Source organism: Pelodiscus sinensis, chromosome 20 (genome assembly GCF_049634645.1).
Source record: "Pelodiscus sinensis isolate JC-2024 chromosome 20, ASM4963464v1, whole genome shotgun sequence".
Classification (NCBI taxonomy): domain Eukaryota; kingdom Metazoa; phylum Chordata; order Testudines; family Trionychidae; genus Pelodiscus; species Pelodiscus sinensis.
Window position 1 is genome coordinate 10,030,564 of NC_134730.1, and position 27,993 is coordinate 10,058,556.

The 27,993-nt window shown below is 48.9% G+C and overlaps 1 protein-coding gene and 1 long non-coding RNA gene across 6 annotated transcripts in view; one reads left to right on the forward strand and one right to left on the reverse strand.

Annotated features, from left to right (window-relative positions):
- LOC142819094 (uncharacterized) overlaps positions 1 to 27,993 on the reverse strand; it is a 94,255-nt gene that overhangs the window by 19,485 nt on the left and 46,777 nt on the right. For 2 of the 3 annotated variants that reach the window (XR_012896801.1, XR_012896803.1), the window contains exon 2: positions 218 to 274. This is a non-coding gene — a long non-coding RNA (uncharacterized LOC142819094). Of the gene's footprint in view, positions 1 to 217; positions 275 to 1,492; positions 1,640 to 27,993 lie in introns of those variants that run through there. The other variant, XR_012896802.1, reaches the window with a different exon arrangement.
- CYGB (cytoglobin) overlaps positions 26,950 to 27,993 on the forward strand; it is a 50,951-nt gene continuing 49,907 nt past the window's right edge. The window contains exon 1 of one of the 3 annotated variants that reach the window (XM_006136486.4): positions 26,950 to 27,530. In XM_006136486.4, the coding sequence (XP_006136548.2) occupies positions 27,388 to 27,530 (143 nt within the window). In that variant the 5' untranslated portion in view covers positions 26,950 to 27,387. The remainder of the gene's footprint in view (positions 27,531 to 27,993) is intronic. The other 2 variants (XM_006136484.4, XM_006136485.4) reach the window with 2 other exon arrangements.

Sequence of the window (27,993 nt, forward strand, 5' to 3'; positions counted from 1 at the left end):
TGGTTCCAACCCAAGACTGCCCCTTCCCCCAACACTCACTTCTTTTGTTCCATCCCTTCCCTTAACTGGTAGAACCGGTTCGGTCACTGTCATGGGGGCCCTCAAGATGCCCCCCACTGGGCAGTGCTTACAGACAGAGGCCAGTAGGGGTCATCCACAGCCCAGAGCCCAAGCACAGCAACCAGCAAGGTACTGACACTACATCACACAATGTTACCTTGTGACGGAGTTGGTGCCAGCCTCCTGCCTGGTCTCCTCAGCTGCCTCAGGGTGTCTGAAAGAGGGAAAAGAACCATGTGAACCCACATGTACACCCTCCTGGGACAGTGCCAGGGAATAGGATGGCAACCAGCATTCCCTCTCTCTTCCCTCCAGCCCAGAGCAAGCCAAAGCTTTCTGGGGGTTGGGACTTTTGGACAGAAAACGGGGGTTTGGACTAAATATATTGTGTGTGAAAAGTGTCTGTTTGCCATGGGACATCTCAGCTTCTCAGTGAAAACCCCAACTCCCGAATTTCAGTTTGGAAATGCCACTGCAATGCCTCCTGGGAGCTGGGCTTTGGAGGCCCCCTGCCATGCCCTGTCGTTCCCTATGGGATGAGTTTCCTCTGGTGACCCATGGCCAGGGTTTCCTATGACTTTTGTCAAGAGAGGAGGCCTGATGCAGCACAGGAGGACCAGTCAGAAAGCCCAGCGCAGAGAGACATGATCTTATGAGGGGCTGCAGCAGCATTTCTGAAGCAAAATATGAAGTTTAGGGTGAAAAAACACTTTTTTTTTTGGCCCAGAAGGCAGTGTTTCATAATCCCCATCCCGCCATCGTCTCCCAACACTTAGCTCCTCACCTTTATCTCGCTCATCGCTCACTGGGGCTTTGGGCCTGGAATTTTTGAAGAAAGCTCAAAGGAGTTGGACTCCCACTGAAATTCAATGGGAGTTGGGCATCTCACACCATTTGGTGTGTTTGAAAGCATCAGTGTGTATATTTAGCAGGACAGTAGGGTTAGGGTACAGGGCCTTCCTCTTTGAATAGGGGCCATTCCTCACACCATACAAATCAGAGTGCATAGGGACAAGTGATGGAGCAGGGTAGTAGACAGTACCTAACCACATCTTAATTTGGTCCTGCATAACCCAAGACAAAAGCAATCTAGTGATATCCTGCAATACATTTTGGTCAGGCATGTAAAATGCTTAGCACTTATTCTCTTCAGAGTGCAATACAAGCACTACAATATTAATCTCAGTCCAGCTCTGGAGAAGAAGGTCAGTAGTGCCACCTTCATTATTTAGCTGGGGAAACTGAGGCACAGAGACTATAATGTTTTAGGTTGGCTGGATTTGAAAATGAAGGCATAAGGAGCCAGCAAAAAATCCAGAATTAGACCTTAGGAGTTCCTGAATTCAGAGTGTTAGGAGCAGGTTTGCCTGTGAGGAAGGTAAGTTAAGAAATTAAAGTTTGAGAGGTGCCTTTTAAAAACAAACAAACCTACCTCTATTTTCTTAAGGTACAGACTCTTTCACATCGGTTGTGATCAACAGCTTTGCCTCCTGTGGGGAGGCTAAGCCAGCCTGGGCTAATCCAGAATCCCCCAGCCCCAAACACAGACCGTTAAGAATTTGAAACAGTTCCGTTAACCTTTGTTTCACCCCTGATTTTTATTTGTGCTCTGCCAGGTTCTGCCACAGCCAGCAATCAACATGCTGCAAGACCCAAGTCTGCTTCACAGTTAAGGATTTCATTTTGCAACATGCACGCTATTTGTTAAAGGGACACTGGCTCATTGAAACAAGGGATAAGAGTAGTTCCCAGGGCCACACTGGTCCCCCAGTCCCTTTGCCGAAGTCTGTGGTTCTACAGTCAGATTTTTTTTTTAAAAAAAGTTTGTGTATTTGGTTTGTAAATTCCCTCGGGCAGTGGTGGGCAACCTGAGGCCCACTGGGGTTCTATGTGTGGCCCACGAGACATTTTGTTTATCGGTGCACATGTGCAGGATTGGCAGATTCTGCTGGTTTTTGTCTGTAGTTATTTTCCTACTTACAAAAGTGACACACACAGCCAGGGCATGTGAAGTGAAGTGCATGCTGATTGCACACCATTGTGAGAGCCGTGCGCTCCCTCTGCATCCAATCAAAGTGCTGCTGCTGGGTTCGATCGGCACACCCCACAAATTCTAGGTACACAAGCGCAATTAGCAAAACTGCCCTATCCCAGGAGATCGTCTTCGTTACAACCATCTTGCATCCCACTGAGAAGAAGGAGGGCCACTCAGCCCACTCACTAGCCTCGGTGGCCCCTCACTGCTCCAGGGCAAAGCCCATCATTCACTGGCACCTGTAGAAGGGTTAGTACCAATGGGGCCCTGATCTTGGTCAGGGCTTTTAGGTGCAACTGAAATGCAAACAATGAAGGGATAAAGAATAGTCCTGAAAACAGTTTGGGGGCTCTAACCATTTCAGCCTCATTCTCATTCCACCTGAGAGGGGAGCGGGATAAATACTTATCTGTTATGGGCCAGATTTTCAGTTGCTGAACACCCATAACTGGGAACAAAATTTCAGAGGGAACCAGCTTTCATTTAGACAGCTAAACAGAGCCAGACTTTCTGTAGTGCTCAGCAGCCAACGTCCTCTTTGGAAAAATCTGGCTGCCTGTTACAAACCAAGCCCTTTTGAAAATCTGGGTCTTATTAGTTAAGTGTTGACAGAGGGTTGAGCTCCATTCAAGACACAACACACAACAGTCCTTGCCCCGGAGACCTGAGAATCCATCGGGCACAGCAAACAAGAGGCATTCGGAAGCCCGGAGAGGGGAATGGCTAGGGTTATCACTGCTTTCAACAGCTGTCAGTACTTTGGTAATTCAATCAAATTCAAAAAAAGAAACCAAAGTAGTAGAAGATCAGTGAGTTACTAGGCAATCCTAAGGTTTTTGATTGTGAATGATGAATTAATTTACATTTTACAAACAGAAGATTTATCTGCATTGAAGAGCAAAGAAAGCTGGTTTTGATTCAGTCCATTGTGTATATAGTATTGGGATAGATGTAAGAGTTTAGCCTTACTGTCACCATGGTTTGATCATCAAAAAGCCTCTTCTTTTGCAGTCCAAGATATATTAAGAATTATTAATATTAAGTTGAGGTGATTAGGGTGGCCAGGTGCTGGGTTTTTGAGCAGAAAGTCTGGTTGTAAAGGAGGCCTGACATTGTCTACTGATGGGACAGCTAAAATCCAGTTACAGTGAGCAGGGGAGGTGGGGAGTTACCGGATCATCACCTGCTCCAATCTCTGCTCAGCTGCCTCCTACCTTTATGGGCAGCTGCAGCTCACAGTCTTGGTTTTGCAGGCAAGTCCCACCTGACCTGGGTGGTGGGGAATAAGAGAGGAAATCAGTGAGCAGTGGAGGAGAGGGAAGAAGAGTGAATGGGATGAGGTATGTCTACACTACAAGGGTATTTCAAAATAAGTTATTTTGGAATAATAACTCCCGAAATAACTATTTTGAAATAGCACATCCATACTACAGGGAAGCCTCAAAATTAGTCTGAGGCAGGTTCCCCCAATGTGGATGCGCTACCTCGATTTGGAGCCCCAAGAAGCACTGGGGAGTAATTACTCTGAATGGCGCTGGGGAGGAGTTATTTTGAAATAGCAGCAGTGGGGCGTCCACTCTACCCCTATTTCGAAATAAGCATTGTTCCTCACAAAATGAGGGTTTATTATTTCGAAATAAGAAGCCCAATGGGCTAGCTGGGTGGATGCTCACCTTGTTATTTTGAAATAAAGCTGTAGTGTAGACATGCCTAGGGGAGGGGCTCGAGGGAGTAGATGGGGTGGTGCGAGGTGGCGCAATGCCCCAACGGGGACGAGCCAGGGCAGAAGACATCTTGGCCCTCTCATTGTAGCAACAAATTTTTAAATATTACCAAGTTGGCAACCCTAGGCTTACGTCTTTGTTAATATATTCGATATTCACTTGCCAGGCTGTCAGTAAGCATTGGTTAAAAATATCCAAACAAAAGAGAGTTAAACAAACATTGATCCAGTTTGAGAGACAGCACTCTCCTAACCAGCTCTCCAAATGGCCTTCTGCACAGATTTTTCTCTAGATTAATTAAATAACAGCTGCTGGACAGAGCATTCATTGCAATCGATGTCTCATCACAACTTCTGTTTGTTCACAGACACTTACACTAGAACGGTTATCCTTAATCACAGGCTGACACTGAGTTGGCCCTGCGGAAAATGGAGTAAAATATGGCAATAACAGCAAATGCATGTAGAGCAAAGTGAATAGATGCAAGAGAGAAAGTGGGGGGATGTTGCTGCTTGTCAGACATCCTAGGGAATGGAGGGGTTTGACTTAGTTGTTCCATTTGCATTCACCATTGTTTTGAAATGCATTGTTGGTCTTGATAACGTAAGAAGGTGTAAAGTTATCCAGAAATGAACAGCCCCGTCGCTGTCTGTGCATTTCTGCTAATGCTGATTGTTCTGCTGAGCATTGTTCTGCTGGGCCAAGCCCTGCGGCCCTTTCCAATACTGGCACGAAGAGGGGGTCCCAGCTCACAGCAGAGAACACAGACCCTGAGATAAGCTGAGCCCTGGGAAGGCTCAGTGAAAGCGACTTGCCAAAGCACCTAAGTGCACAGCTCCAATGGGAGCAGAACCCCAGATAAATCCGTCTTACTCTGTACCAAGTTTTATACAGGGCAAGCTCATATTGCCTGCCCACTTCCTTATATAAAGAGAGGGATGCACAGCAGCCCACCCCCAGAGGTGACAATGATTTACAGTGGGTTTATTAATAAGCAGAAGTGATTGTATTAAGTATAAAAAGTAGGATTTAAGTGGTCATAAAGAGCTAGCAGACAGAGCAATGTAGGTTACTAAACAATTAAAAACATCTCAGCTAAGCCTAATAAATTGAGAAAACTTGCTGCAAATAATAATTTCTCACCCTAGTTCTTATTTCAGGCAGAGTCCTTCTCAGGCCAGAGATGTCCTTTCTGACTTGGGTCCAACAGTTCTCTGCCACCCCTGTCATAACAATCCTTTCCTTTCCAGTGTTTTCAGGTTTCCTCTTGGGGTGGGGAGGTCACCTGTAAAACTAGCTTATGACCATCATTGTTTACATCCCTCACCATATATATATGGTGACCATATTTTCTAAACCAAAATTAGGGACACATTAGCTACACCCCTGGCCCCAATTAGCCATGTCCCCTGCCACAAGAAGTCCCACCCCTGGAGTTAGCGCTCCCAGGGTCAAGATGGACACAAATAAAGGGTGTTGTGTGACCCTTCTAAGAACTCCTCCCATCATCCTCCTGCCAATAGGGATGAGTTTGGCCCCACAGGACTCCTCCCCCCATGCAGCTATCCTGCAATTGCATTAACCCAATTTGCATTGCATTAACTCAGGGGGAGAGGCTGGGAGAAGTGCTCCCTCTAAGATTTTCCTCCTATGAACAGAGTGAATTTTGTCTTGTGCACCAGTACTGAGTTCATGTGGCTTGTTCAGATGTGCAACTGTGGCACCCAAGTTATAAATAAATATCTTATAAACCTCTCCTTTTTCCCTTTGCTGCCATATCTTGCACCGTCTCCTCACCCCATCTGCTCCCCCGGTGCCTGCTGCCCCCCATCCCTCGCCCTCCTCTACTTTCCTGGCTCCTGCCTTTCTCACTCCCCTCAGACCTTTGGCAATCTGCCCTCCCCCCCCCTCACCAGCCATTCTCTTCCCCATGTCCACTCCTCCTCTAGCTCCACTCTGATAATCTGTAGCTACCCCTCCCCAACCCCTTTCCTAAAACCTCCTTCTACCCACCTGCCCTGCCTCTCTCCTCTGGTGTCCGTCCTCCCCTGCAGGTGTCTGCCCTTCTGCTTCACCCCTACAGTTTCCTGGCACCTGCACCTTCCCTTACCCCTGCACTCTCCTGGTGCCTCCTTCCCTCACTGCCCTTACCCCCCTTGCCCTCTTTCTCCTGGTGCCCTCCCCCTCACCACCCTCTGCCTCAGTTCTCTTCATGCCCCTTTGTGCATTTACACAACTTGCTCCATCCCCTGCCTTCCTCAAGCCCACTCCTCCTTTCAACCCCACTTCTCCCAGCACCCACTCCTACCCTCTCATCTTCCTCCCTCTTCCCCCCATTATCCATCCCCTTTCCTCTCCCAGAATCACCCTATCTCCTCCCTTCCCCCACTTCCACCGACACCTTCCCTCCCCTCACCCCCTTCTGCCTTTTTCCTCATCGTCTCCTCTTGATACCCTGGCATTTGTCTCTCCTCCACCCTGCCCCTTGGTGCCTTCCCCTTTCTTCTCCTTCCCTGTGCCCCCTCTCCTCAGCACAAGCCCCTTCCTCTCCTCACCCCCTTCCCCTTAGCTCTCCCCCTTCCCCTCACCTTCTGCTTTCCAGTTTGCAGGGATTGGAGCCTGCCGTCTGGCCCCAGAAGTCCCCACAACCCTGGTCCCAGCTGCTCCCAGGGCAGGACTGCTTGCTGGGACTGGAGCGGAGGCTGCCCATGGTGCTATTTTTAGTGCCACAGTCCAGGTCCTCGCAGGCAGTCCTGGCTCCAGCTGGAGTCAAAAAGCAACTACATGAGGCCTGTCCCGGTGAGGCCGCCCCAGCTGGAACATGCCTCGTGTGGCTGCCACTTGACTCCAACTGGAGCCAGGGCTGCCTGTGAGTACTCGCACTGCGGCACTAAAAATAGTACCGCGAGTGGCCCCAACTCCAGTTGGAGTCAAGCAGTAGCTGCACGAGGCCCATCCCAGTGAGGTTGCCCTGGCTGGAACGCACCTCGCGTGGCTGCAGTTTGACTCCAACTGGAGCTGGGGCTGCCCGTGGGGACCCAGATTGTGGCACTAAAAATAGCACCACAGGGGCCTCCACTCCAGTCCCAGCACCTGCTGAGCCCAAGCGTGCCCTGTCCCGCAGTCCCTCAGCTGGGCTTCACGTGTCTCCTCCCGGGGCTTCAAGGCAGCCCAGAGGAGAAAGAGGCATGGCTGCCCGACCAGGACCCCACATGGTGGGGGGAGGGAGGGGACGGAGAGAGGAGGCGCTGTACATCACTGGAAGCTGGCCTGGCTGCCCTAAGCACCCTGCTGGCGGGGAGAGGAAGAGGCTGCTGCACCATGCCAGTGTCCCCCTCAAGTAGTGAAATGTCTGGTGGGGCTTTCCGGGACATTTCACTACTTGATGGGGCACCAGGACAGAGTATTTAAATTTGGGACAGTCCCGAAAAATCGCGACATGTGGTCAGCATACTTATATAGAATTTCCCTAGGCAGGAAGCCTTTGTTTGGTCCCCCACCTGTGGGAAAGTTCAAAATTCAGGATAGATTCCAGCAACAGGTGACATGGTCACATGTCTTTGTAGCACCCTAGAGTTCATCAGTCAGTAGCAGAGTAGCACACAGGAAGACTGTTCTCCCTCACTCAGTTGTCTCTAGCTAATGCCTATTAGCTCTGTGTCTGGCTTCTTCACTGTTGTTCCTGATGGGCAGGTAATGGGCTTTTCTCAACATGAACACACTGCTGATAAATCTACAGTCCTAATTTCAGATACAGAAATGGTTCATGCATACAAATAGAATGTACACATTCAGCAGATTACAACTTTTCAAATGATACTTTACATGGTGTATTTTGCATAAACTTTGTCCTGTTACATATATTCATAAGCATATTTCCATAAAGAATATGAAATGCACTATTACACAGGCCTACTGTTTCCATTCTGGGAAGTACAATTCTCAGAATTCCCCTGTTCCAAATTGGGACTAGGACCTTGTTGGGCAGGTAGCCAGCCTTAAAGGGCTAGTGTACTATCCTATATTTTTCCTTCAGCAACATATCCGTTTACATAAAACAATGTATTATTAATATCTAACAGATATTACTGAAAAGGCAACACTATCTAATGGGAAACAAAGAGGGGGTGTGAGAAAGTCAAAATAGAACTATCGTGTGACATACAGTTTATAATCTCTATCAATTATTGGCTAAAACTAAGAATAATATAACTTTTATAGAAAAGCTTTAAAGCCCAGGAAATCACATTTCTGGTCCCCTTTCTTTCCAGGGAAAGATTAGTCGAGTTAAGCTTAGAATTTCAATTTGCTTTTAATTTCCAATGCACAGAAATCTCATGTGTACATTTTATCCCCTAGGGCAAACTCACTGGGGACCACCAAGCCTCTGGTGGTTGAGACCTGGAGGCAGGAGGGACCCAAAGAGGAGCAGAAGTAGGGGTCATGCCAAGATGGAGGAACATTCTCCTCTCCACTCAGATGACTGTCTGTTGAAGGCATCAGAAGCCCAAGGCCTGATCCCTGCCATCAACCATTGTCACACAAACAGGCTACGTCTACACTGGCCCCTTTTCCGGAAGGGGCATGTTAATTTCAGCTATCGTAGTAGGGAAATCTGCGGGGGATTTAAATATCCCCCGCGGCATTTAAATAAAAATGTCCGCCGCTTTTTTCCGGCTTTTAGAAAAGCCGGAAAAGAGCGTCTACACTGGCCCCGATCCTCCGGAAAAAGCGCCCTTTGAAGTAGGAATAAGAGCCTCCGGAAAAGGGCGCTTTTTCCAGAGGATCGGGGCCAGTGTAGACGCTCTTTTCCGGCTTTTCTAAAAGCCGGAAAAAAGCGGCGGACATTTTTATTTAAATGCCGCGGGGGATATTTAAATCCCCCGCGGATTTCCCTACTACGATAGCTGAAATTAACATGCCCCTTCCGGAAAAGGGGCCAGTGTAGACGAGCCCACAATGTGCAGAGAATCATACACAACCTTATCCTCACTGGGCTGCTCGTTTGTGTCTGTGCTCATCCTTCCTCCTAACACTCAGTCTGATTTTTGGTGCATAGGTGGAGACAGAAGAAGGCCCTCGTGTCACAGAGTGGCTTTTCTTCAGGCACCGTTAAGCTGAGGAGAGCTGTGCTTGACTCTGGGCTTAGTTTTCAGATGGGAACATCTTCATCCTGAGGTGTGTAATGACTAACCACTACGGGGGAGGTGGCACACATTTTGCCGGTGGGTGGTCTTGTGGCTCTGCACGGAGCTGAAATCCCTGAACTCTAGTCCTTCCTCTGCTTCAGGCTAGCCCCATGACTGACTCGCTGGGGCTTAGTCACTGAAACCTGGAGCAAGACTCAGGAGACCCGGCTTTCATGCCAGCTGAAGTTATGATCTTGATGCAGAAATTACTGGGTGAAGTTTCCTGGGCTCAGGTAGGTAGAAAGTCAGACTCAATTATCACAATGGCCTCAAAATCTATAAATCTCCTTTGACCACATCACACATGCCCCCTCACCCCTTCCCTGGAAGCAAGTTCAGACTTCAGTCTCTCACCCAGAGCTCAGCTTCTTGCTAGCATCCCAGCCCCCATTTCTATCTATTTCCCATCCCATGCCTGGTGTTACGATCCATGAGCTGATGTAGACTGTAAGCTAAGAGCAGGGACCATGTCATAACATTCCTTGTACACGTATAGATGCAGAGAATAATAAATAAATTGTAACTGCAGGTCAGCAATAAATTGTAATTGCTTTGTCCCCCTTGGCTACTAAAGCACTGGCATTCTGGCTCCCCTCAAAGAATACTTGTGCCAAGAATGGGAGTTTCGCACTCAGACCTACAGTAGTAGTGACATCACTGTGGTGGAACATGCTCTCTGACACCATCTACAGTGCAGCTGGAAGGTGTGATTACTGCCTGTGTGCACATGCCCCAGCTAGCTGTGATCTAGCTAGGTGAACATTAGCTTGAGTAACAGCTGTAAGGCTAAAGCGGCACAGCTGGCTATGGGAGGTAGCCATGCTGGCCTGGACCACGGGTACGAACTGGAGTGCCCACTGGACCATGGTGCCCAGCTTCACGCTGTTGTTACCAGGCAGTATCAGTCCCTTTTCAACTCAGTGTGTGGATGTCAGCCTGTTCCTCAGTCCTGCCTCCCTCTGGGCAAGGGCAGTGCTCTTCCTGATGGACAGCACAGAGCAAGCACGAGGCTTTTATTCAAAACAGGATTTCACGGGCAATCAATTAGCCTGTAATCCTGTGTCTGCTCCAGGCAGTCCAGGAGGCAGCGTGGACCATCCAGACCCTGCTAGGAATCAGACACGGAAGCTGGCTCTTTAAATGCCAATTTCATCGACCTGCTTTCAGATGTCTCCAGTCTCCGCCGGTAAATGGATTTCTGCGTCTTTGACAGAAACCTCTTCAAGCCGAGGCTGTTTGAAGAGAACAGCTGCGCTCTCAGCAAAGGCTCCCTAGCTCCCCCTCGGCCCATTGGAGTGCAGCGAAGACTCTTGGGGGCTTTCATATCGCTCCACTGCGAGCACTGTGCCATTAGCGCTGAGTCGTTTCAATCTGCGCCAAAGTGGAGCAGGTGCTGAACGAGAGCTGAAAACCTCAACACCCATTAACCCTCCTCTAGGAGAGTCCAGGTGACAGGGCGGTGTACTGTACTACTGGGTGACGGAGGGCGCTCTCCTTGGAGGGTCTGTCTCTCACTGTGTTTGTACAGCACCCAGCACAATGCTTGCAGCTGGGGCCCCAAGTTGCTGTACCTCAAATAAACACCCGTACTGAAATCAATGAACTTTCCAAGTGCTCAGCACCACACACGCAGGGCCTGCTGTACAAAACAGACCCCTGCTACAGGAGTCTGTACAACTACACCTCAACTCTCACATTTACTTGAGTGGGGCTCCTCATGAAATCAGTAAGTAAGTGTGGCAGGTGCTCAGCCCTAGCTATTAACAACTCAGTGCCAATAATGCCCCCTTGTAGAGCCTGCGCTAAATCAGAACCCTCACTGCTCGGAAGGGACATTTCCATATTGCCAGAAATTAGTACAAAGAAGCACTGAAAGAGGCAGCCCAATCTTGTACCTGCAGTTTGCTGGTCTGCACTGTTAGGGCTTGATCCCGTGAGATCCCTTCTGGGGGATTTGGGGGTGCACACTCAGCACTTCTGGACCATGCATGGAAGCACGGATCTGCAAGTCTGTAATTAGCGGCAGTAGAATTTCCTTCCCAATCTACACAGAGCTGAAATGTGTAGATTTCTCCAAAGCAAGACACAGAATGTGTTTGCACAGCAATGCTACAGCTTCCCAATCACAGTAAACAAGTGCACGCACAGGTTAATATCCTTACAAAACCATGTGCATTACCAACCACACTGAATCAGGGCATTTTGCATACACATTATGGAGAAGAAATTGACTTCCCCTCTTGTATGCGTTTCCCTAAGGGCTGAGAAAGACTCATGGTTAGAAGAACAGAACCCTGCCCCACCAAGATAAAAGTTCTGCTAATGAGGCCTATAAAAGAGATTCAAGAATCACAGAACAAGATTATCTGAGTCAGAGAAGGAAAAAGCTTGTTAGATAATAGAGGACATGCATCTGCCAGGGTATGTATGGGGCTTGTTCCTCCTTCTCTCCCACCAGGTATATAGTGGTGTGATTGACACTGGTATGAATCAAATCAGGCCTACCAGGTGCCAGAGAGGTACAGTCCCCCTACATCCAGTTCAATAGAGGTCACTAATGGAAACTACCCATAACCTAGCTAATAACCACTGTCCCTTGTGGCTGCAGACTCGTATGTTTCCCAGATGGCGCTTCTTAGAAAGCCAGCTCAGGTGCCCCCTCGCCTGGGGCCCTCCCGCTCCCCGCTGTCTGCCCTGGGGCTCCGCGACGGGAAAAGACGTACGGTTCAACCCTGTTGAAGAAGTGGCGCCGCAGCAGGATGGCCAGGGTGCTGATGACCAGGAAGGTGGTGCACATGGTTCTTTCTCCACCACCACAGAAAGCAGAAGGCCGGCCACATCCCCTGTGCTACCGTGGAGGCAGATGCAGTGCAGCTTCGCTGCCCTCAGCCTGGCCCCATCTACTCCCCAGGCTAGCAGGCAGCCCCAGCCAGCAGGTTGTGTTCCAGTCAGTCGGTCACCTGCAGGCTCTCATGACCGGTTTTAGAGGGGATTAGAGCAGGATCAGATGTAATTAATGGGCAGCAAATGAGGACACACTCCTCTGATCGTTGGATAGGAGAGGGCTGGGCAGCCTGAACCCTTCAGCTTGTAAGTGGCTTAGGCTTTTCACCCCATTCTCACATAATGGGCCAGCCCCCAGAATGACAAGCCAGAGGCAAGTACCCCCTCCATGTAAGTGATCCTATTATGCACCCTTCCACCACTACATGGGCCTCCCCTCCCCAACCTGCCGTTTCTGTACGCCGCCCTCAGTCCTTTGCCTACTTATCCCCTATTCTTCCTGTCTGTCTGAGTGCCCTCGAACACCCATCACAGTGGTCTGCTCCCTCTCTCTGGGTACATGGCTGCAGCCAGACTCCTTTTCCACTCTCTCCACCCCCTTTCTTTGCATACAGGGCTCTGAATCCTGGTTTCACTCCTCTCTCCATAGCCTGCCCTCTCCAAACCTCTCCCTCCCTCTGCTATTGGACAAGCTGCAGACGGCATGTAATTCCCCATGGACCAGCTGATCTGTTAGCCCTTGTCTCTCTACTTGTCTCCTTTCTCTGTCCTTCATGCAGGCTCAAAAGCAATGAAAGCGCCTTCCCCTCTGCAGCTCTTGTCCTCTAGACGAGCCTTTTCTGCATTAGACCTCTGTCCCTTTTCAAACCTCCCCAGGAAACCTCCAGCCCCAGCTTCTCTCTTCCCCACTCCGCTTCGTTCTTCCCTCCACTGCTGGCCTTCCAAGAGCAGCTTTGCTTATGCCTCATCCCGTTCCCCATTCCCAGATCAGCCTTGCATTTCCCAGGCGAGGTGACTTTTATTTCAGGGTCAGGAGAGCAACCAAGAGAGAGAGTCTCCATGAGAGAGACAAAGGCAGGGACACACACACACAAGCTTTGTTTTCACTGCCAAAAGAAGGTGTCTTTAGCTACAGGCTGACTCTCCGGCAAACTACCCCACTGTAGAACCCTAGAGGAGACAAGCACTGTCCCTTTCACCAGGAGGGAAAGTAGCAAGGTCAGCCACAGACGGAGGGATAGTGCTGGCCTCACCTGGCTGCCTCACAGGAAACTCTCCTTGTCTGTCCTAGGGTTTTACAGTGCGATAACGACTGCACGTTACTTATCTGACTGAATCCCTTCCTCCCCCACCACACATGGAGAGACAGACCGACACAGTGACTTGACCTGCCCCATTCAGCACCCAGAACTGAGGAAAGCTCACAGTGACCAAGGGGACTTTTCTATGTTTAAAGGCCCAGCTTACACAAAACAGAATGACCACTTCTCCTTTCATGCCATAGCTACATGCATGCCTTTACCCACTTCCCTCTCTCAGTTACACCATGCTGTCCCCTGGGTTTAGCCCTGTGAAGCACTACATGCAGAGCTTATTCCTTACTCACCCTGAAATCCTGTTAGCTGCAGTGGAATGCAGCACGACAGAGTGTTGTTTGCATTGTTCTGTTTGAAAATATCACACATCACCTGGCTGGGGCAAGCTTTGTCAGCCAGGGGACAATGAAAGGACAGTTATTAACAGGGCCTGATAAAATACATCCTAGAATGCTCCAGGAGCTGACTGAGGAGATATCTGAGCCATTGAAAAGTCGTGGAGGAGTGGAGAGATTCCAGATCCCTATTACGGCCGTTATTCCAAAATAACTATGCAAGCGTCTACACAGCAATACTGTTATTTCAAAATAATTATGAAATAACGGGCGTCTTATTCTGAAATCTGCAAACCTCATTCTACAAAGAATAACTCGTCTTCTGAAACAGTTATTTCAAAATAGGCACTATGTAGACAAGGCAGCAGCTGTTATTTCGAAATAAGGGGCCTCCAGCCCTTCCCAAGGTTCCCTGCTGGCCGCTCTGTCCACCCTCAGCCAGACTCTATATTCTCCCCCGCTTCCTCTAGAGCCCTCAAAGCTGCAGCCTCAGCAGAAAGGGCTTGTGGCCAGCAGGAGGCCCTGACAGCCCTGAGCTACCTTGCAGCTGCCCCTGCCTCACTTTCCCCCAAAATGAGCCCATCTGCTGCTCCCACCCAGTGCTCCACTGCTCCCAGGGAGCAGTCAGACACTTCCCAGGAGCCTGCCCAGGCCCAAAAGGGGTGTGCACCTTCCTGGTCCGGTGTGGAGATCCTAGACATTTTTGAGGTTTGGGGTGACAAGACCAACCTCTGGGATCTCCACACCAGATGCAGGGACACAGATGTCTATGGTCAGATGGCCGAGAGCCTGGCCACCAAGGGTAATAGACGCACACAGGGGCAGGTGTGGATGAAAGTGAAGGACCTCCCCCAGGCATATGCCAGAGCCAGGGAAGGCAGCTCCCATTCTGGGGCAGAACCCCACACCTGTCCTTACTTCAAGAACCAGGACTGCATCCTGGGGGGGTGCGGCAGTCCCTCCCCCCCCAGGCTGTGGACTCCAGGCTCAAGACACCCATAGTTGTCCTTGCAGTAGGAATAAGAGATCCTCCGGAATAGGGCTTTATTCTGGAGGATCGGGCCAGTCTAGACGCTTTTTTCCGGCTTTTCCCAAAGTCGGGAAAAAAGCGGCGGCCATGTTTATTTAAATCCCGCGGGGGATATTTAAATCCCCCGTGGATTTCCCTATTCCCACTTTCAAAATTAGCATGCCCCTTCCGAAGAAGGGGCCAGTGTAGACGTAGCCATGTAGTTTAGACGTACCCACTGTTACTTGCCAGCCAAGCTTTGCTGACAAGGCAGATGAGCAAATGTGTCAGGGAGCTGACACGTAGCTTAGCAGCAGCAAAGCTCTCTCTAGCTGAGGATAAGAGGGTCACATGGGGATTCACAATTCTGGTTGTCCTGAGCTAGAAATTGCACCTCCCAAAGATTCCAGTACAGGACCTGTTAAGTGCATGGAACAGCTTCCCGGTCATTGGGCCTTGATCTTCACCTGATATAAATTGCCCTAGTAGCTCACGGATTTGCACCAGCTCCCCCAGCTGAAGATCTGACGGTGTTAATTGAATAGAAATTATTTCTGGCCATTCTCTGGAATGAAGAAAAACACTTTTCCGCAGCTGGCGTTGGCCCAGAGAGCGCAGCGGACTGACTTCATGGCACTTGTCCGGAGTTGTAGCGGTTCAGTTCCAAACAAGCCTGACTGACAGGACGAGAGACCCAGTTCAAATGCCAGGGCCTGGGAGCAGCCTCAGCTACACTTCCGACCCTAGATCTTGAGAGTGGTCCGGACACAGTGGGCTCTGAAGGTTTTTCTGTTTAAGATATGAATCAATGAATCTCTATGGGGAGCCTGGGGAATATGATCTGAATAAGAAACGGAGCTTGTCTGGAACAGGAGCTAGGTTCCTTGACTGTGCATGCTTCAGGGGCTGGCCCCAAATGCAAGATGATGTGAGCCTTGGAGTGGGCTGGATTTGTAGCGCGCCCCCCCCCCCACCAGCACAAGCAGACCAGCTTCACAAAGTAAAGTTCCAACAAAGGGAATTCTGTTGAAAGCGCTTCCCAATAGCCCCGTCGCTGCGGCTGAGCTGCAAGGGCTGCTTGATGACTGCTCTGGACTCGGGCCGGGGGGGGTCACACAGTCACCTTCGGCTCAGGTTCTTGAACACCCCAGAGGACACCGGGGCTTGGATTAGCTCCGGGCCTTCCTTGCATTGTCCTGGCCTCACAGAGCCGAGGGACCATGTCCACCCGGCGCAGAGACCTGAGTGTAGGTGGCTCACAGCAGAAGGACAGAGCTTTTCATGGCAGCTTGGAGCCTGAGGCGAGGGAGAAGAAACTGAAGGCTGAGCAGGGCCCAAGGAGGGTTGGCAGCTCAGCCCAAGGTCACATTCTTGTCCCCTGTGGCATTTATCTAGTGTATCTAATGGGGGGTGTTTTTAAAGCACCCTCTCTATTACCCCCACCCTAGCACACCACACTTAGCCAGAAAGTTTTGATTCTCCGCATCACGTGTGGGAAGGCAGCAGTTTCACTTCCGTTCTCGGAACGGGTGAGTTTTACATCGGGAACAGTAGCTCACCCCCAGCTCCCCATTCCTCTCCTCTGCCCCGCCTAGGCAAACCCAACCTTCCACAAATCCAGAAGCACCCAGGGCTCTGCCCACTATAGGGAGTGTAAACAGCCACTTGCCCTGGCTCTATCATCCCGGGACCAGCCCTCCATGCTGCTTCACCACCAAGTGCAGCAGGTCCTCAGGCCCCCCGGCCATTTCCGTTTCTCCACAAGACTTTCCACAGAGGCACTAATCCTCTTTTACTGCAGGCCGGCTAAGCTGTTTGTCTCCGTAATATCGGATGGCAGCGCATTCCAGGGGGGATTTTATTTATGTCACCAGCTCCCCGGATGCACACACTTCAAAGAGGTCAGCAGGATCCTGAACTTCCACAGTCCCTCTCTTCCGTCCTTCCCAGTGGGACCTATGCTCCTCAGACACTACTGATGGTCAGGCCTAGTGCTGGGTGACACCATACATTACCGGCTGCCCTCTCTGCCTCCCTGCATAACCCTCCCCCCCATCCCCGCACCCTGTTTCTCTGTCTCTATCACCTCAAGCTGGATCCTGACCAGGACCTGCCTCTGAGGACCAGAAGCTGCAGCTAACTCAGGACTTTGCTGTGAATTTCTAGAACACTAAGGCTGTGTCTAGATTGGCCAGTTTTTCCGGAAAATCAGCCGCTTTTCTGGAAAAACTTGCCAGCTGTCTACACTGGCCACTTGAATTTCCGCAAAAGCACTGACTTCCTACTGTAAGAAATCAGTGCTTTTTGCAGAAATACTATGCTGCTCCCGTTCAAGCAAAAGTCCCTTTTGCACAAAATTTTTGCGCAAAAGGGCCACTGTAGACAGCTCAGATTTGTTTTCCGCAAAAAAGCCCCGATCGCTAAAATGGCGATCGGGGCTTTTTTGCACAAAAGCGCGTCTAGGTTGGCCATGGACGCTTTTCCGCAAAAAGAGCTTTTGCAGAAAAGCATCCATGCCAATCTAGATGCTCTTTTCCGAAAATGCTTTTAACAGAAAACTTTTCTGTTAAAAGCATTTCTGGAAAATCATGCCAGTCTAGACGTAGCCTAGGTGGTTGAGGTGAAAGGAGAGCTGTGGGAAAGGCCAGGCACTCTTATTAATGGCACATGACTTAAACGTCGGGGCCTGGGGCGGGGTGTTCTCACTGAAGGGCATGTCTCTGTAATCTCCTGCCTCCGTTGTTCCAGCAGAGCCATAGGCCAGGTCTCCATGGGAAGGCCACCTCAGTTTTTAATGCAATTTAGTTAAACTGGTGCAAACCCTGTGTGGACACTTCACTCAAACCTGCTTCCAGTCGACTGCAATCAGACTTCCCAAGGCCTGGTTTAAACCACAGTGAGAATGTTCACCCAGAGCTTGTTCTCCACTAACTACATCAGCATCCATGGATTCCTTAGGTTAAACCAATGGAGCAAGGTCGTGCAGACAAGCCCTGAGGTTATTGCCCTTCTGGCTCATCTGCTCAGCCAGGCTCTTTCACGTGCAGGCAGCTGGGGGAGGGACTCCCCTGCCCCGGCGATGGGGAGCCCATATGAAGTCGGCGTGTGTTGGCAAACTCTAGTTAGCATCTGAATTCCACAGAGGGCAGCTGGGACGGCCAGCTGAATAAACGACCAAGGATCCTGTCATGCTCCATGTGAGCGCCACACCTCCGTGCTGCCCCTGCACCCGCACCAAGAGGCGCAATAGACCAGTCACACTCCTGGTGCTACACAACGGAGAGTCATAGAGTTCCAGGTGAGAAGGGGCCATCATGTTATCTCGTCCGACCTCCTACAAACCACAGGCCATCACCACCACCAGCCAACAACCTACCCATTCCACCCAGCAACCAGAACAAGACCAAAGTACAACAGCCCCCAGGCGACCAGCCAGTCAGGTGCTGCAGGCAGAAAACCGGCACCCGAGAGGGGCACTGACCTCTGGGGCTGCTGCGGTAGCCAGGATATGATTCAGATAGTCCTAGCAAGTGACCTGCACCCACATGCTGCAGAGGTAGGTGAACACCCCTAGGGTCTGAACAGATACAACCCCAATTCTTCCAGCCTCTCCGGTGCAGGAGGGTGTGATTTCCCTACCCTCCTCCACTAATCACACCCAGAAGGGAGTTCTAGTTTGTAGGCAAAGACAGAGAGCTCAGCTCTTCCCCGCACAGGCCCCGCACAGTCTGCCGGTGCACATTGCAGGATGCTCTGGGAAGAGGAGATGTCTACAATGTTGCTCCCAGTTGAAATGATTCACTTTCTGCAAGCCTCACAGAAGGAGCAGGTATGCAGGTGGGACCTCAGCCAGCTGTGACTTTGTGGCCTGGGATGGGGAAGGATTTCTGTGTCTCTTTCTACACCCCGACCCCTGCTTCATTGTCAGACTGAGGAGCCGGTCCAAGCCACAGCATAGCCCACATGTTCCACGCCCGCCTGTACTCTATAGCTCCGGGGTACAGAGCTGCCTCCTGCAGGACAATCTCTGTCACAGGCAATGCAGAGCTGGTCCAGCAGCCCAGAAGCTGAAGGAAGAGTGAACCGTGGGCATGAGCAGGGGAGACAGACAGATACCAGAGCGCTGCTGCAGAGCAAGGTTATCGCAGTTCAGAAAGGGCGAGCAAAGCAACTAATGTCCCAGCATCCGGCAGGCTCTGCCTGGCTTGCATCAGCTTTTGCCAGCTGCTTTAACTCTTTCCTCAAAGCTCAAGTTTGTGCTGTGGCATGCCTGACAATGCGCATACACAGCATGCAGGCCTCTGTGGCCTTCGGTTTTACTCTCGCATCCCCACAGTGGAAGCAAGGGCAGAACAGAAGCTGCAGTTTACACAGCAATCTCTTGGAGCTCAGCAGTGACGGAGGGAGGGATCCTACAGCGAGTCCATAGCATTTAAATGGGCTTTAGGCAAAATCTCTCCCTTCCCGAGTGCCTGGCTGTGTGGAGAGCTCCTTAAAGCCTCCCTCATTTCCTAAAGCCTTGTTAATTTCTTTTCGCCCCAGGCCTTCCCAATCAACAGCAGGCTTATATTGGAGAGAGAGAAATTGCGCTGCAAGGCACGGTGGGTAATGCGTGCAATCCATTCTGGAAGCCAGAGGGCTTAGTCTCAGCAGCATTAGAGCAGACAAGCTGAAGATCCCGGAGCAAAAAGAGCAGCAACACAACGCAGTGGGTTTTCCATCCAGAGGATGCAAGCTCTGCTTTGGGTGGGAAGCAGAAATGAGCAGAGCCTGGGATTGGGAAGCATACCCCCTCTCACACAAACCCTGTCACCTCCTCTTGAAAACTCTTCCAGCCTGCTGATTCTGATATGGAAATGTAAAGGGACTGCATTTCTATGCCATGCCTAACACTTCATGCACACAGTGGAGAGTCCTCAAACACCCTCCTTCCCTTCCCTAGGGATTGCCTTGACCCTTAAGTACATTATCACTGGCCTAAGACAGGGCTGTTCGTACAGACATGAGCCCCAGAATGCTTTCTGGAGAGGGCTGATAGGATTTCTTCCCGCATGACCAATTGCCCCCTACTTCTTGAATTCTCTGTCGCCGGAAAGAGACTCTCCACTTTGAAATGAAGCTAAAGAGCCACGGTTCTGGCTGTCAGGGTGAGTCGGGAGAATGGCCTCTACATTTCCATACAGGGACCTGAGACATGACAGCCTGTTGCAAGGAGTTACCAGGGAAAGGGGACAGCACTCAAAGTCATGACTGCTGCAGCCACAAGGGACATTCTTTATCCTGAGAACTAGAGTTAAATGTTAAACTAAAAGGTTAAACTGAGAATTAGAGTTAAATCAAATTGGGCAGCAATGCTCAGGAATATCTAACAGGCAGACTCAAAGCTGTTGGGAGTTCAAGTTTTGGTTTGAGTTTACATCCCCCTCTCAGATCAGGAGCCGAGTAAATTTCACACTGCTCCCAGCATACGCATGGAACAGGACAGCTAAGACAGTGGAAAAGACAGTGGAGCTGGTGCAGAAAGAGAGAAGAGCCAGGCTAGAACATTCAAGCTGTGTTTTTACAATGAGCTAGCCATTGCATGACAGGTTGACTTGTCCATATAATTTCCCTAGTGTTATTTAATATTTATACGGTGGTAGGACCAAGAGGTCCCCAGCAGGATTGCGTCCCTTTGTGTTAGGTGCCGTACAAACATAGGAGACAATCATGATGTTCCTCGGTGGCCTCATCTTTATTGTGACTGACTGTTGCTGTGCCTAGCATGGCACAAAACCCATAGTCTCTGCTTGCAGGGCTTTCAGTCTCACCGGGGCTGAGTAGTCAGCACGCAGCAGAAAGCCCAGGGAGAGAATGGCCAGTCTCCCCTGGCTCTTATGGGCACTTCAGAAGAAGTGAGTCCTTTGGAGGGCAGGGACCTGAGAGAGAATTGTGACTTGGTGGGCTGGCTGGAGAGGGAATATGGGGCCGGCGGGAGCAGTGGTTAAATGGGATTGCAATGCATGGCAACATCGCTTCACCACCTCCTGTAGCAGGGGAAAGGGAGGGTGCCCAAGAACACACTTGCTCTTGAAGTGCCAAAGCTGAGCAAGAAGCCTGCACTGACTGTCTCCAAAGCAGCTTGAAACTGACAAGACTCTGATCTCTCTGCTCTCTGACTGCCAGCAGATCACTGTCTGTCATTTCCAGAGGCAGCGGGGGCGGAAGGGCTGGCAGAGCATGCTGTGGGTCAAAGGGGGCAGGATATGAAGATGGGAGACAGAGCAGAGAGGCAGAAAAGAAAAGAGGGGATGGGACTAGGGTATGGCTGGACTGTGGGGGGGGGGGGGTTCGGGATACCAGAGGTACCCTGAAAAAACTCCGCTGTTGTTGTTTTTTTTGCGGAAGAGCATATGCGCTCTTTTGGAAACCCCTATATTCCTCATTCCACGAGGAAGAAGGGGGCTTTTGAAAGGGGTTTTTTTCCCCAAAATTTGGCCCAGTCTAGACGGGCCAAATTTCAGAAAAGCCTTTTCCGACAAAAGTATCAGAAAAAGATACGCAAAATGCACAGATCCTCACAGTCTAGACGTACCCCTAGGCTATGTCTACACTGGCAGCTTCTTGCACAAGAACAGTCATTTTTGCGCAAAAACTTGCCTGCGGTCTACACTGCACGAGTGTACTTGCGCAAGTAAATTTACAGTATAGTGTTGTAAAACAGGGCTTCGTCCAGAAGAGTTATTCCTCTCCCCATGAGGAATTAGCCCTCTTGCGCAAGAGCTCTTCCACAAGAGGGCAGTGTAGAGAGGCAACATGAATTTCTTGCGCAAGAAGCCCCTATGGTTAAAATGGCCATCAGAGCTTTCTTTCACAAGAGAGCATCCACACTGCCATGGATGCTCTTGCACAAAAGTACATCTCTTGTGCAAAAGCATATGGCAGTGTAGACGTGCTCTCGTGGAAGATTTTTTGCACAAGAACTCTTCTGCAAAAGAGTTCTTGCACAAGAAACCGTCAGTGTAGATATAGCCCTAGAGTTGCTGAGATGGAGAATGGCAGGAGGGACACAGAGCAAGAGGTGAGGCCAACCCAGTGCAGAGGCGAGAGTGAATGAGACAAAGGGAATAGGAGATAAATGATGCAGGACAGAGGGAAAGCGGTCAGCCGTAAATGGAAAGGAAGTGAAATTGCTTTGAATAGGGTGTTAGACTCATTGATCTCCTGATGTCTCTTCCAACCTGTGATTCTGTGATTGTATAAAATGCCTGCAGAGAAAACAGAGGGACCTCCTCCCCCACAAGAAGTTTCAAACCCTCGCACAAATATAAGTGCACATACCTGGAACAGCTCTCCCCTCTTACTGGCCTCTCCCTGGCTCATCATGTCACCTCTACTTTCATTGCTCTGCCAATGGTAAGGTACCAGCCTGGGGGCTCCATGTGTGTTTCATTCCAGGCCATGCTTATGTCTTTCTCCAGGCTACCCTTTCCTCACCCCACACAAGGAGTCCCTGCCTCCCTCCCCAGCCAGCCCACCAAATCACAATTCTCTCTCAGGTCCCTGCCCTCCAAAGGACTCACTTCTGCAGTACCCACAAATGACTGGTCATTCTCTCCCTGGGCTTCCTGCTATGTGCTGACTACTCAGCCCAGGTTAGACTGAAAGCCCTTCAAGCAGAGACTGTGGGTCTTGTGTTTTGTGCCATGCTAGGCACAGCAACAGTCAGTCACAATAAAGATGAGGCCACCGAGGAACATCATGATTGTCTCCCATGTTTGTACAGCACCTAACACAAAGGGACCCAATCTTGCCGGGGACCTCTCGGTCCTACCACTGTATTAATATTAAATAACACTAGGGGAATTATATGGACAAGTCAACTTGTCCTGCATTGGCTAGCTCGTTGTAAAAACACACCTTCTTCAGTACTAGGCAAGGCCTTGCACACTCAGTAGCATCTCTGTTTGTCTCAGGTACTTTTATGTACCCCATTATCATAGCTCAGAGCATCACACAATCTGCAATGTAATTATCCTCACCATACTCCTGTCAGGGAGGGAGGTGATCATCTCCCCATTTTGCAGATGGGTAACTGAGGCACAGAGCAGCTAAATGACTCTCCCAAGATCAAAGAGAGAGTCAGGTGCAAATCCAGGAACTGAAGCCAGGTCTCCAGCTAGCATGCTAACCAGTGGACCATCCTTCCTCTCATTTAGTACCTAGTTTGCACAAATATTTATGACACCACATGGGCTGATCCAACTGCTAATGAAATGAATGGAAAGACTCCTATTGGCTACACTGGGCACTGGATTGGGCTCAAAAGAGGACGAATCAGGCCCTGAATATACTGAACAATGTTGTAAGTATATTTCACACACAATTCAGAAAAGGGCAACTAAAATGATTAGGGGTTTGGAACGGGTCCCAAATGAGGAGAGGTTAAAGTGACTGGGACTTTTCAGTTTAGAAAAGAGGAGACTGAGGGGGGATATGATAGAGGTCTATAAAATCATGAGTGGTGTGGAGAGGGCCGATAAAGAAAAGTTATTTATTAGTTCCCTAAATAGAAGAACTAGAGGACACCAAATGAAATTAATGGGGAGCAGGTTTAAAACTAATAAAAGAAAGTTCTTCTTCACACAGCGTGTAGTCAACCTGTGGAACTCCTTGCCAGAGGAGGCTGTGAAGGCTAGGACTATAATAGAGTTTAAAGAGAAGCTAGATAATTTCATGGAGGTTAGGTCCATAAAAGGCTATAGGCAGTCCCCGGGTTACGTACAAGATAGGGACTGTAGGTTTGTTCTTAAGTTGAATTTGTATGTAAGTCGGAACTGGTACATATTGTAGGGGAAACTCTAGCCAAACATTTCTCCAGAGCTCAGTTTTATTCTCCCTCACCTCACTTTCCTCAGTCCTTTATTCTCAAGCTGAGGTGTCTGCTGAGAAAAGCCGCTCCGCGTCTCCCTGGTATGCTGGGGGGGGGATGCTAGCTTCGTGTCTCCCTGGTCTGCTGGGGGGAAGCAGCTAGTGCAGGGTTGCCTCACTCCGTTTGGAAGTAGGGATCCGATGTAAGTCGGATTCATGTAACCCGGGGACTGCCTGTATTAGCCAGGGGATAAAATGGTGTCCTTGGCCTCTGTTTGTCAGAGGCTGGAGAGGGATGGCAGGAGACAAATCGCTTGATCATTGTCTTCGGTCCATCCTCTCCGGGGCACCTGGTGCTGGCCACTGTCGGCAGACAGGATACTGGGCTAGATGGACCTTTGGTCTGACCCAGTACGGCCGTTCTTATGTTCTTATGTTCTTAATGCTAACTTTACATACCTGGCAAAGCGATATTGCAATGGCACATGACAGTTAAAATGACAATGCTGGTCGGATGATAGCATGAGCAAGCTCCAGCATTTTAAAGAGACAGTGTCATCTTGAACTCGTTTTTTCAAATGAGTTAAAAGATGTTTTAAGTACTATACCTGCTCTGGCCTCCCTGCCTGTTGTAACAGTAGCCAGTGGAAACCATGGGAAATGACCACTGCCATGAGGCAAAAATAAAAAAAGGGGAGTGGGGATCACATAGCTAAGCCAGTAACTGATTAAACTTTATTGCCTGGCCCAAACCACCTGACATGAGTCAGGGTAATACTGTATCCCTCTTTGTGTGTCCCATTTTATTACAGTCTTATAGTCACATACTCTTGCTTTTTATAATATTTCCTGCTGCTGTGTAAGAGATTTGCTCATACAAAAATGGTAACTAACTGGAAACAGTGAAATAGACTATACATTCATCATAGAATATTTGCATACACTTTCATATTGTCTATAGTGCAATTTCTCATTTTTCATTATGTTCAAGTTTTCACTAAAATTTATTTCCCTCTTGGAAATCAATCCAGGGCACAATTTCCTACATTTTAACAAAAAGGTACAATTACAGAATATATGAATGTACTGAATTCTGCAGCACTTTTTATTGCTGCAATGTCCATGATTCATATAGTATCTAGCATTTTTGTTAAGGCCCCAGCTCCTAGAGTTTTGCAATTGTGTGAAAATCTCAGATTTCCAGAAAAGAAGGTAAATTTCTAACCCTCATGCCTGTGAAGAAAGGCTTGAAAATGCACACCCCAAAAGCTCAAAAACAGGAGGCAAATCAACCCCACCCAAATGTATTAGTTTTTGAAATCTCATGCTTTTAAAGGCAATTTGTGGAGGTTAATTGATTTTTCAATGTGTATGGGGGAGAGGGGTTGGCAATACAGGTGTTATGTGCAGTCAGGAGTCTCTTTTAGGTGCAAATAAAATGCCCCATAGTCTCTTGATTGGCTACATGGGGAAGTGTTACTCCACCACACCCATTCCTCTATCTTCTCCCTATTGCTGATCAGAAGAGTCACGGGAAGCCATTAGCAACAGAGACAAGAGTCAGGCCCCAAAAGAGAAAAGGAGGAACATGAAGTGCCCCTGGAAGCAAGAGGGAACTGCAGCAAAGGAGAAAAGACAGCCATACAGTGACCAAAAGCAAAGCACCATGGGAAAACCAAGGCAAATTGCTTTAGAGGGCACCTGTTGCTCTAGAGGATGGGTCAGTGGTTAGTGTGCTCCCCTAGTATCCTCAGACAGGAGCTCAATTTCTGGGCTACCCCAGACTTCCTGTGTGACCTTGATGAGTCACTTGGTCCAGGTGCCTCAGTTCCCTGCATGGGTTAAGAGCACTTCTCTCCTTCAGAGGGCTGCATTGAAGACTGTTGGGTACTCAGATCCAAGGAGGATCATGGGAGAACCTTAACAGATAGCACCGCAGTCTGCATTCCACTGTTCAGCTTGGCTATGGCTAGACTGCAGCACTATTTTGGGATACCGGAAGTATCCTAAAATAGCTATTCCGTGTCTTTTGAGTGTTCCACGAGGGTTAAGGGACATTGCAGAATAGCACTTTATTTCGACCCTTGGCACTGGCTATGTCTACACTACGGAGTTTTTTCCAGGATAACGGAAGTATCCCGGAAAAACTCCGCTGCGTCTAGGAAAAAAAATCCATTTTTTTTTCAGAAAAGCAGATGCACTCTTTTGGAAGCCCTGTATTCCTCATTTTATGGGGAATAAGGGATCTTCTGAAAGAGGAGGTTTTTCTGACATTTGGCCCCCTGTAGACGGGCTAAATGTCAGAAAAGCCTCTTTAAAAAAAAAAAAACAAGCAGAAAACAAGCAGTTTGCAATTTGTGTATCTTTTTCTGAAACCCCCTGCAGTGTAGACATAGCCACTGTGTAGACAGCACCAAATTTCAAAATAAGCTATATTGAAATTAGATCAAAATAAGCTACGCAATTTGAGTAGCACAAATTGTGTAGGTTATTTCGCAGGAAGGGTGCAGTGTAGATGCCCCCCTAGCCCGGGCTCTCCTCTTGGCTCCTAGGTTATATAGGTGATGGGAAGTCACAGAGAGCACTCCACAGGTACATGCTTGCTCCAGCAGCATCCCCCATGCCCAGCTGGGTTACAAGCACAAGATAACACTCTCTGCTTTGTGGCGCACACATGCTCCAGCAACCAGCTGTGCTCGGCATGGCCCTTGCTTCAGAAAGCAAAATCAGACTGCTCTGCCTGGCTATCCTCAGTAGCACCTGTGGGTCTGTCTTTCACATGGATTCTGTTGTCTGCCTATAGCATCTACCTCTCCATCACTATAGCACTGACCCGTCTGTCAGTCTGTCTAATGGAGCTCTCTGTCTGCAGGAGTATACACAGACAGGCAAACCAGATGAAGGAAAAGAGAGAGAGACTGATATATTTACACACTTTTTCAGTCCGTCAATTTCTCTGTCTCCAATCCCCCTCTGGATATTGTCTGTTACTACACCTCCCTGTAAGATTTTTCTCTCTGTCTATATGCAAATGTCTGTGCAGCAGGTATCGTATTCCTGACCAATAACACAAGTATTTCTCTTCTCCTCTAATTCACTCTTCTTTCCTGCCTGCCAAAGTGCTACCTGAGATGGGGGCCGGAGGGGGGGGCAGGAGGAAAGAATATCTGAACAATGCACTTCCCATTACAAAATGATAAACACCAATAATAATATACCCATATGTTTTCTCCAGGAGTCTCCTAAGCCCACATTCCTCTCCCATTGTGTTTGGAGAAAAGAAGACATAGCAAATTCTTATAATTAAAAACATCCCCTTGGGACAGAAAATAATTTAGCTCAAGCTGAAGTTAAACATTGATTTAATAGGTATTTTCTCTCCTTTGCCTTCCACCCCCACCTTAAACACACAGACTAGAAATCAAAAGCAAGCAGGGATTTTTCCTTCCAAACACAATTTCCTGCAACATTAGGTAACGCAAGAGAGAGAAGAAATAGAAAAGGCTAAGCCAGCTGTTGGGATAACTTTAACTGCTCACTCTAGATGCTGCATTTCCTCAAAGTTGTTTACAAAGGCTGAAAAAAGACCTGTAGTCATAAAATCCCCTAAGCAGAGGATCCTGATGTTCCACAGAACCTCTTTTTCATTTCTCTCTGTTCAAGGAGAGAGAGAGAGAGAGGGAGAGGAGGAGAGAGAGGGAGAGAAAGTGAGCTCACGTTCACACATTGGTAAAGAGGCTGGTCTTGCAATGCCTTTGAATATTTTACTTTTAGTCAGTTTCCCATCAGAGTCAGAGTCATACATGCACACACTGAGCTGAAGCAAACTACAGCAATGGACAGCACTAGAAGATTTGAAATCTAACTACATGCATTATATCTCTTGGATATATTTTAATTACACACACACATTCACACACACACACGCACACACACAGACATAGACACACAGACATAGACAGAGACAATATCATCTGCTGCACCACCTAACAAATACCTTTTCTTTCTCAGAGGATACACATACACACACATCTCTCTTTTCAATCTCCTCCTGGCTTCCTGGAGGATTGTGCCGGCTGTTTTTCATGGAGAAAGTCCAGGGAGAAATGGAGATTGAAAGATGGGAAAGGAGTGAAGAGCTGTCAGATGCCGAGAAAAAGGTGATTCAAGAGACCTGGAGCAGAGTGTACACCAACTGTGAGGACGTTGGGGTCTCCATACTGATCAGGTATTTAAAAATAAAAAGAAACAAACCTAAAAGAAATTAAATTAAATTAAATTAAATGAGTGACAGATAGACAGGAACCATTCTCAGTCCCTATTGGCTCTGATCAAAGACAATTTCACAGCACTTCTCAGATTTCAACATGTTTTTTGGGGGGAACCTCTTATAATGTAATTTGTGGCAATCAGTATTTCAATTGGAAAGGTCACCTTATCTCCTGTGTGCTGTTGGTGGACGTGGGGAGGGTGTAGAAGGAGGGAATAGCTGTACACAGTTTTCTGCTCAGTGGTTTCTACTCACATCCCTGCCGATGGAATTGTATGTGCTAGGTTCCTGGGTGAAATAATGCAACTTACAAGCCAAGATGAAACCAAAACAGATCTGTCTCTGACAGCACCATCTGTTTGTCGGACTACAGCATGGGTATAAAGGATAATGCAGAAGTTGCCTGCTAAGGCTGGTATGA